The 11,406-nt window shown below is 40.5% G+C and overlaps 1 protein-coding gene across 1 annotated transcript in view; it reads right to left on the minus strand.

Moving 5' to 3' along the window:
- Positions 1-11,406, minus strand: part of LOC121867337 (protein trapped in endoderm-1-like) — a 78,920-nt gene that overhangs the window by 44,651 nt on the left and 22,863 nt on the right. The window contains exon 3 of the mRNA XM_042367264.1: positions 529-669. Coding sequence (XP_042223198.1) covers positions 529-669 — 141 coding nt within the window. The remainder of the gene's footprint in view (positions 1-528; positions 670-11,406) is intronic.

Here is an 11,406-nt window from a genome sequence, read left to right on the forward strand (position 1 = left end):
GTTTTATTTCCCTTAAACTATTGTAGTTAACATAAATAAAATTTATGATTTGATACCAATTTATTATACTTTAAGGTAAGGGAGAAATTTAAACATAGCATATATTCACAATTAATTTAGTCAACCCTTTTACTTACTAATGGTTTCTCCCATACATAACAGGGAAAGTCTATGAAATTGCAACTCATCTCGAGGTTCACACTCAGTCCTCCTACCGAGTTGCACAAATGCATCGATATTTATTCATCACTAAAGCAATATATTGCACATGAATGCTTAGAATTAATAAAAATATTTGTGGCATTATTTAACAAACTTTTATCACAGAATACTGTACAAGTTTATGAGGTACCAACCTATCCGATACCTCAATGCTTCCGGTGTTATTGCTCATTTTTTACTCCAACAGACCATAGGGTATAGATGCATTGACTGTAGATCTATAACGTTCGTGATATTTTTGAACAGAGTACGATTTGCTCTTAAGGCTTACCAAGCATACTGACAATGACACTTCACAAGACTTACCAACTGTACCAATGATGGCGATGATGAAGACGCAGGCACTTGTGAAGCCCAGCAGGTGACTACCGTATATATCTTTTGCTGATGACCGAGGTGTGGCTGCAGCTGTCGTTGTTGAGAACGTTGTCTCTTCCATCTTATTTCCTATAAAACAACATCAATTCTGAAGTTTGTGTTTATCTGTGGTTCTCTCACATATCAGACACCTCACCTTTCTGACAGTCACCATGCAAAGTCCCAACATTATGATAGTAAAAAAGACAAAATTCTGCAACTCAAATTTCAACAGCCCGATAGGTTAGGTTAAGTTACGTTTGAGGTTCAAGGCGAGTGAGAGAAGAGAACGCTCGCCTCCTCTCCTGAAGGTCATTGGTTTGTGTCGGGGACATCCCAGTCTACCCAAAAGTGATTGGATACCTGCTCCCTGAGACACTGTGAGTTGGAGGAAGATAGGAAAGCAGGGGGCAGGCAGGAAGGGATGAAGCCAGGGACATTTTTCTGGGACACCTTAGATATAATGTGTTAATGAATGGTAATATAAAATCTCACTGATATTGTCGAATTAATGGAAATTGAGTTAAGCAGCGGCCGAGTCCTAACGAGCACCTAACAAGGATATATAGGACATATTCCTACACATACAGGAATATGTCCTATATGTCCTTGTTAGGTGCTCGTTAGGGAACAGTGTGAATACAACCCACTATATACTAAGCCTTTGGTAATATGGATGATATTGCATTCGACCAAGGCCAATCTCAGCGGCCGGTGACGCGACCATTGGAAAAGGTTATACTGTAGTATTACTACAGTATAACGTATGGACTCGGCCGCTGTTTAACTCAATTTCCATTAATTCGACAATATCAGTGAAATTTTAATTACTATTCATTAACACATTATTTGTAGACTACCCCTAAGAAAATCAAAGTGAATGTTCACTTTCTAAAACATTTCAGTGACAGCAAACAAAATTTATACAAATATTGGAACACACGATAACACTGAATATTCATGTACAGTATATCTTATTAACATTAAAGCACAATATTGTTTATTTTCGCAGAACAGGAAATTTTATATAATATTAAACAAGACAAAATTTATCGATACCTCCTAATTCATTCGCACTAAAAATTAAATTATCAAAGCAGAAACTAAAACAACTTTATAAACTAACGCAATAAATTATCATTTTTTGGTTTAAAATATTATGCATGAGAACCCTTAAAAAATGACCGTGGTCACCACGGTCAGAAGTGCACCACGGGTAATGAGACTACGTGACATACATCACTAGACACTTGCTCATAGTTTAATTACCGTGGGTGTAGTAATTATATGTAATTTAGGTAGTTCACATTTAAATAACCATTACTGTCTTTTAGAAAGGGGCTACTACAGTTATATTAGCACTCTCCCTGCACTGGATGTCACCAGTTCCAGTCCTGCATCATGAACCTTTTTATTTTTTGGGGGAACTGGCTACTTAACCGGGGATTCCCGGCAAGGCAGACCGGAGGCTGCATAGCCGGGATGTTAATTTAGGTTGGAAAGTCATATATCCTGATATGTGAGAATCGCTAGGTTTGGTTCCTTAGGTTCTTTTGGTTTTACTTTTGGGTTAGGTTAGGTTTGTTAAAAATTATTCTTCCATCATTTTCTTCAATGGAAAATGTTCCTAATATTACTTGTTAACCCTCACACTTTTGTCTTTTAAATATTACCGGGTACATGTTAATATTTTCGATAATAGGTAGGTTAGGTTAGGTTAATGATTGAGAAACACGAAAATGTTATCTTATTTTGGGGGAGTGGCTACTTAGCCGTGACTTCCTGGCTGGACAGGCTGAAGGCTACATAGCCAAGTTGTTAAGATAGGTGGAAAAAGTCAGGACAAGCTTTTCCGGAGTAAGATTTGTGAACTCTTAGAACAATTTTGCAGAGTGTTATGATGGCACCAAGACCAGACTTGGTATGTAACAGAGACGTGACCAAGTGGGAGTCGTTAGGTTTGGATCCTTAGGTTGTATTGGTTGTTCTTTTTTGGTTAGGTTATGATTGGTTAGGTTAGGCTTGGTAAAAATTTATTTCTCCACAATTTGGGAGATGTTCTTAAGGAACGGAAAACGTTTAATTCTATTGAAAACGTTCCTAATGTTGCCCATTAATCTGTACATCTCTTTTAAAGTAATACCAAGAAATTTGTAAAAGTTTTCTGTTATAGTTAGATTAGGTTAGGTTAGGTTAGGATGGTAATTGTAAACCATGAGAATAGCCAATATGGGCCAGCTGCTGACTATACTCATATATACCCAAGAAACCAAACATATTGCTTTTATTATTACATATAAATAATTAATCGATGACATCGAAGTTTGTCTGCTTCATTTTCATATCTTACAAATTTTGCAACAAGACGATATGCCAATTTATATAAGGTCTACTTGTTTCAAAGTCTCCTTAAGTTATAAAGTTTCTAATTTGTACAGACAGGCATTTCAGTCCACTGAACAGAGTGAAGGCAGAAGGGTGAGTACAAAGGCATTGAAGAAATGTGGAATCCCTCTGCTGCTAAAGTTGAAAACTATAAAAATAAGCGAAGCAAACTTCGATATCTTAGATTAATTGCTTATATGTAATAATATAATCACCATATTGTAAAAGACAAAAACAAAACATTATAAAGAATAGCGGTCCGTGCGGCACTCAGACACAACGTGAAGCGAGACTTGGAGAGTGTCATCCAGTGCAGGCTGCAGGGAGAGTAATAATATTATCTCGATTGAGTTTACAGGGTTTGAGTTGACAGGGAATGAATTGACCAATATTTCAGTTGACAGGAGTTGAGTTGATCAGGGGTTGAATTGACCGACCACCCAACAAGAATGTAATATTTTATTTTGAGAGTTTCATTTATGTAGTTTCGTGATTATATTTTTCTTACGGATAGCTAGAAATAATACGATAATGAAAACTTCTAAGTTCATTAAATATTTACTATAATGTGTATGTAATTATATAAATATACAATAAAAACAAGAATAGTTTTATCAAATTTAATCTAGGAATTTCTGAGCGGCTAGGTTAAGATATGGTAGGTAAATTATCATAAGTTAAAGTTTCAGTAAGGCAAGTATAATTATTGTGCTGAGTTGTAAGAATGTCACATGTATATTTTTTTTAAATTGTTTAATATGTACTTGAATATAATTTTGTGTTGAAAGTGAGACTCGGTTAATGGTGGATAAAAGACTTTGGCCGATTATAGCATCTTAATATGCAGGGGCAGTATGTATCTATGTCTTAAACTCACTGAAATTAACCCCATTATTACATCCCCCTATATATTGTACATTTCTACGCACTGACAGATTCGAATATTAGAATGTAAATTATTAATATACAACAGTTAAAATAATAGACTTATTAGAATTTGGAAAGATCGTCTGCTTTGTGTTTGTGAAATTTAGGAAAGTGATTTATAGTAATGCACTCTTTGCATGGTGTCTTAATACATACCAATTATAGTAGAGTCGAGGGAAGTGATGATTTGATGTTTAATAGTTTCATGCTCTTATATACTTATATAAACATGAGCCGCCATGGATGTCAACTCGCCTTGCTGCAGGTCATCAGTAAAGTAAAAAAGTTTCATTAACAAACTATTTAGAATGATCACACTGTCGGAATCCACCAAATATTTTCGCCTTTTGTTAACATATCTCGACCGGTAATAACAAGGGAACGAATTACACTATTCACTTCTCATGAGTCTAAGTATCTTCCTATGGTTAATAGGGTTAAATAAGTTGAGGAGAATCAAGTTAGCTTCTGTTAGCTTGGGTTAGGGTAAGTTAGATTAAGAAATAGTTAACCTACAATCAGGATCTCGAATCACAAAATGACACTCTCCACGCCAACGTTCATTTGTCTAGTGCGTAGCTCATCACGGCTTGGTAACACATTACTCTGTTATCAAATGTTCCTTCCTGTCAAATGAGCGCGTTCAGCGGTGAGGCAACACACAAACTGATTCCCCGAGGGTGCTGGGCAAGGTTACTTTAAAGAAAATTCAGGTGTGTGTGTTTGTGTGTGTATGTGTGTGTGTGTGTGTGTGTGTGCTACTGCCACGAACGTTAATGTCTACAACTATAATACGAGTATAACCAAGAATAATAATTACTACTTCTAATATTACAAATATTAACTTCTACTACTACTACTAGTACTACTACTTTTTTTATACTTTTTTTTTTTTAACGTGGCCTCCAGCCTCCCCCAATAGCCACACCTTCGCCACCATTTATTTACCTTAATATTAAATATCCTAATACATAAGAAACTATCCTATCTGTGTTAAATTAGTTGAGCCTACTACTACTACTACTACTACTAAAACGAATTTTAATGTATAATAATAATAATAATAATAATAATAATAATAATAATAATAATAATAATAATAATAATAACAACAATAATAATAATAATAATAATAATAATAGTAATAATAATAATAATAATAATAATAATATTATTAATATATCTATATAAAAGAAAGAAGTATGTCTGTTTGTTTGTGTGTGTGTTTGTTTGTGCGTGTGTGTGTGTCCGCAAGTCAATTACTATTTATCATCTCTCATTTCTTTTACCCAACTCATGTGGTCCTACATCTGGTGCTACTTTCCCTCTTCAACTTTTACTTTAAAATCACCCGTTATATTCAGACACTCATTAAACTTCAAGATGTCTTTTTCTTCTAAGACTTTATCCTCACTATTATTTGTTGGTGTAAAAAAATGTGTTATTACCAAGTCCAAGTCCATTAAACTTGACTGACAAAATTCTATTCGACACTGCCCAATATCCCTTTACACTACTGCTCAAGTTCTAGTTTACAAGAATACCAACACCCCTCTCATGCTATCAAACAGGGAGGTATTAACTCCTGGGAAGATATTGGAAGCATAATGTTAGTCTAATGGTAGACCCTGCTGCCACATGGCATCACACAAATTGTGACCAAGTCCCAGGTTGCTGATCTGAATTTCTGTCTCATTTACACACGATTGCAGGGTCTGAATTGTTACTCTTGCTTTGACAACACAACACACATATATCATTTCTTAACCTTGATCTTTTTTTCTTTTTTGAGGGTGGTATTTTATTATTATTATCATTATTATTGTTATTATGCTTTATTTTGGCTTTTTTATTATTTTTTTATTAAATTTTATTATTATTATTATTATTATTATTTTCACTCCCCAGGCCCTGATGTTGGTCATTAACCTATGCCTGGGTTGGCCCACTTTAAAATGCTGGTTTTCCGGCATCTTTGTGGTGTAGATGAGGGGACAAGCGGGTGCCCTGAGGGACGCTGTCTGTGACCCGGTCTCAATCAGTTGGCGGCCACTGACCCAGACGGACGTCTCAAAATACGTGCTCCCCCGAGGAAAGCGACCACGTGGCTTCGTCTCTTCATGCGCGTTCAACCTTGGTGTAAGTAAGTCCTCATTCGATCTCAGGCAGTGTTAAGATAGGGCGGAGAAGAATTTAACACTAGTTAACAAAGCACTCCTTTTGCAGGGTCAAGAGACCCCGATTGGTTAGTGGTGATGGTGGTTTGGAAGATATAGCTGGCAACGCACGGGCAGAGACAACCCGACCAGCAAGTGAACGGGTGTTTCTGACGACAAACTACTGTGGCTTGGTCGACCTGGCCCACCAGAATCTCCCCACCTAGGTTCATACAACACCACAGGAACCACCCCCACATCTCGTCAGTCATCCAGGGAAAAATCTTATCAACGGGAAATAGAACCCTCCCTCAGCTGGGGCAGGGTTCACCTGGTTGTACTCTGAGCTGGCCTAACTAGGCTGGACCGACGGTTGCTCTCTTCCCGTCTATGAAATAGTGGGAGTAAGCCAACTGAGTGCAGACTGGGTGAATTAAGGGTCACACTCTGGGACCTGGAATGCTAGTGGTTACGTAGAGACATTCATCTCCCACTATTGGGTGCATGTGGGTGTTAAGTGAGCTCAGATTATACTTCATTGTTTCCTATGTACCTTAAAGATGGCATTTAAACTTGAAGTTCCATTTATTATTTCTCTCATTGAAAAGCAGCAACTCATATCAATCAAGATTAATACTTTCTACCTTATTCTTTTAATTATTTTTCCGACAGCAGTAATTTTTGCTTTTACTCGATTCCCTTTACAGGCTAATGAATTTACTTCTACTCTATTACTATTTTCGACAACTAATTCTACTTTTACTCGATTAAAAATTTTTATTAAAAAAAACACCATTATCCCATTGTCATTTAGAATACGGGGGTGATTTATTAATGAATAGGCGGAGTATTCGAGTAGCCTATGTGCAGCAGTCACAGGAGGAAGAACACTACTGGTTCCTCTATGAATATTTCTTGATTAATGACTAGGTGTATTTATTAATCTTGAATATGCACTTAAAGAACCTACCTAATTGTAGAAATGCAGAAATATATTATAACATTAACACACACACACACACACACACACACACACACACACACACACACACAACTGGCTGGCTGGCTGGCTGGCCCCTCTTAGGCCACTACACCACAAGTTGGTATCAAGTTCTGCCTCAGTTGTGCCCAGAGTCGCCAGCTGCCGTGGCCCAACACTCAGCTGCCAGGAAGCAACATGCGCCATATTAACTTTAACGGACTAAACTTCCTCAAGTTTGCTAGATCCAAAAGTTCTCCCTAGCGATGAATGCCATAATTTTATAAGAATGTAACGTCAAAAGCTACGTGAACTAACTTAGTTACTTAACACTGTGGTAATTAATAATGTGATGTGTTTTCTTCAAGGTAGTGCAAGTTAAAATAGACGAGGCAAGACTAACACTAAGTTAGTATAACATAAGTGACCCCTATACAAACATAAATATCACCTCTACAATTCCTGTCGCACGATACTTGATTTTGTATACAGGATGCGTCATATTGGGTTCTCTCATAAATTAATTGTATGCCGGAGTAGAGACTTAAAATTTGAAAAACAAGAGAGATAGACATATAGAAAAAAGAGAGAAAAAGAGAGAGCGAAAATCAGAGAGATATTGGTGGACATGAAAGGAAGAAATACAAAGAGAGAAAATAAAATAAAAACAGAGAATGAATTGTTTTTACCAATAATGCTTCAAATGGTCAACTTAAAAAACTCTAAATTGACCAAAAGACGAAAAAAATAACTCAACATACTCATATCTGAAGGAATACTTGTAGAATGCCAATTAACCCTAAACTTATTTCCCTCTTGTGTTGATTGAAAGATATTTATCAAGTACATAATTGAATCATTGTGTATCACGTTCTTAATGATGTCACGTGGTTTTATGGTATCAAGGGAGGTAATTTAGAAAAAACACGCGTATCAGCCTTCCTTATCAACGAGTTGAATAGTTCTTTTTTGTTTTTAATGGACTAATTTACCTCACCGCTGAGAATAAACTGTCTTTCCGAATTCGTTGACCCGAATAGAAATACCTGTAATATTAACCTTTATTCATGTTTTCCTGCCAACCTTTTTTTTCTCTCAGTTTATTTATGCTTTTTCCATTTTTGGCATGAAATTTTCTTGTTATAAAAAATATCCGCCGTTTTCCTTTCATTTTTTCCAGTCATTCTATCCCACCTTTCTTTCTCACTATAAAATTTTCCCATACATCTTCCCATCAATTATTCCCATTAAATATTCTCTTCATATTTTCTCATAAATTTTTCCGTGATTTACTCTCAACAATATTTATAAACATTTATTCCCATCGGGTTTTCCCATCATCAATTCTCATAAATTGTTATCGCAATTTCCCCATAAATTTTTCCAATCGTATATATCCATAATTTTCCCTTCATTTATTCGCGTAATTCCTCCCCATCATATATTCCCCAAGAATTTTCCCGACTTCCCCGCATAAAACCAAAATATCTGTGAATAGCCGAAGGATCTACGTTAGCGTGTAGGCTGTAGTCGGCACCCTCACAATATAAGACCGAGAAATTGATCGTGAGAGAGAGAGAGAGAGAGAGAGAGAGAGAGAGAGAGAGAGAGAGAGAGAGAGAGAGAGAGAGATTTTCTTATTACCTGCTATACATAGTGCGTGTAACCGTTGACTGATGAAGGACTGTATCTCGTGTTCTGCCCCCATTACTTACGCCTGTCACACGGGGCCAATTCAAGTCTCAACAAACCTTGTCATTCTGCTTGTATAAGTCCATTCCACTATACCGCGTAACAAGTTAATCTTTCCAGGTGCTCTCCTCCGTGGTATTAACTGCATGTGTTGACTTATTATTCTTGTTAAAGTAAGAAACATAATTATAATTCTTGAAATAGAGAAATTCAGGTGAGTGGGAGGGGGAGGACAAGAGAGGAGAATGAGAGACGATGTGTGTGTGTGTGTGTGTGTGTGTGTGTGTGTGTGTTTGTGTGTGTGGGTGGGTGGTGTGGGTGAGAGGGGTGTTAGTATGGCGGAGTGTGTAGGTGAGAAGGGCTATTTGCAAAGATACTAACTTGCCACCCATCATCACTGACCTGCCACCGAGGACCTGCCATCCACTACCCCTGACCTGCCAACCATCACCCCTGGCCTGCTATCCACCCAACCTCGACCCACCATCCACCATCTCTGCCCTGCTACCCTCTATCTCAAGCCTGCCACCCACCACCCCTGGTCTGCCACCCACCCACTCCTGGCCTGCCACCCACCACCCCTAACCTGCCACCCACCCACCCAACCCGACCTGCAACCCATCACCTCTGTCCCCCTACCCTATACCCAACTCTGCCACCCCTTACCCCGAGTCTACCACATATACCCTACCACACACCAACCCAGCGTGCCAGCGTGCCACCCACCACCCACCCAGCTCTCCCGGCCTACCATCCACCACTCCTGGCCTGCCACCCGTTACCCTTGGCCTGCCACCCACAACTCTTGACCTACCAAACACCACCCTTGGTCTGGTACCCACCACCCCTGACCTGCCACCCACAACTCTCGACCTGCCAAACACCACCCTTGGCCTGTCACCCACCACCCTTGACCTGCTACCCACAACTCTTGACCTGCCAAACACAACCTTAGCCTGCCAAACACCACCCTTTGGCCTGCCTCCCACCACCTCTGGCCTGCCGCCCATAACCCTTGACCTGCCAAACACTACCCTTAGCCTGCCAAACACCACCCTTGGCCTGCCAAACACCACCCTTGGCCTGCCACCCACTGTAGGTTATGTATCTAAGCTACTGTGCCGAGTAGCAACCTTGTACATAAGCTACTGTGCCGAGTAGCATCTATGTATGTAATTACGTGGCAACACTGCACGTGTTATGTAGCAACATTGCCCCGAGGCTGCCATATGGCAATGCAGCCTCAGTCTGACTCCGTAGCGCGTGCATGGCACACGCTAGTCACTACTTGTATTTCTCCTATCCGTTAATAAATGGACTTCAGTGTTACCCGGTGTTTCCCTACCCATCACTGCCTTCTCCAGGGAATACTTGGAACCTTCATGGTGCAGTGTGTAGGATTTGTGGACTTACAAGTGCAGAAACAATGCCGACTGCCGGCGATGTGGGAGTGGACTCTTAGTGTGTTGTGTTGTGTTGCGTTGTGTTTCGCCGCGACGTGCAGTGTTGCGCCGTCACAGTGCGTTTTAGTGACGGTCGCAGTGTTAGTGTCAGTGTATTAGTGTGTCTAGAGCTGAGAGTTGAGCATTGGCCTGTTTTTTGAGGTACCCACGGAGCACGCAGGCGTACACCCTTCTCGTGTGACATCCGGGGAGACACTAACGTTCGTGCCTCCGCAGCGGTTCCAGCCACCCGCATTAAGGCCACCACGATCTGCTCTCTCAGACACACACACACACACACACACACACACACATGCACGCACGCACGCACTCACGGACAGAACAGTGAACTCTATGCGTTATTTCTGCGCTGTTTACGTCATATATATGTGGTTCGAGCTGATGAGGCGCCACTTTATATACTAAACAGCGCAGTTCAAGCATACTAAGATCGTCGGTAAGAAGGGACAACGTCAAGATGGGAGACACGACTCCCCAACTTCTACGCCCACCGCCTCTCATCCCCCACCTCCAGCGACGGACAATGCCACTTCTGAGGTAGGTGGACGACAGGGACGAGAGACACAGAGAGATGGAATTTCAGAGGGAGGAGATACAAAGAGAGGAGGAAAAGGCGCGCTTTGATGCGATATTGGCGGCCCTGGCGCTAACCCACCCTCCCTCACTCGCAGGTAGCGCACATCAAGGCGCCAATACCCTCCTTCCTCCACCACACCAGCGTCCTTCAGGCACTCTTGCTACTCCAACAGCTCCCAAGGGATCTGTTCAACCCCCACCCGCCCTCTCACCAGACGTCACGTTTCAGCTTTTTCGTGAGTGGAGGCGGCGGTGGACAGATTACTCCACGATGGTGGACCTTGATAGCATGCCTCCAAACAAACAGCTCATCCGACTGCGGATGTGTTTGTCGCTGGAGACCCAGAGAGTTTTGGAGCACACGTTGCAAGTGCCTCCCGATTCTACGTCTTCAGTGACGGATGTGCTCGACCTTTTACAGAAGCACGTTAAAGGTCGGAATAACGAGGCTTTGCGTTGCCGCGCCTTCACCAGCTGCAAGCAGGCGGAGAATGAATCCTTTGACGACTTTTTTGTACGTTTGAAGAGTTTGTTGGAGGAGATCGACGTCTGCAAGGCGCACAGCCGGGAATATGAGGAAGCCTGGATCAAGCACGGGATCTTGACAGGTGTCAGGCAAGAAGAGTTGGTGCAGCGACTCATCCCTCTG

Source organism: Homarus americanus, unplaced genomic scaffold (assembly GCF_018991925.1).
Source record: "Homarus americanus isolate GMGI-L3 unplaced genomic scaffold, GMGI_Hamer_2.0 scaffold6317, whole genome shotgun sequence".
NCBI classification, from domain to species: domain Eukaryota; kingdom Metazoa; phylum Arthropoda; class Malacostraca; order Decapoda; family Nephropidae; genus Homarus; species Homarus americanus.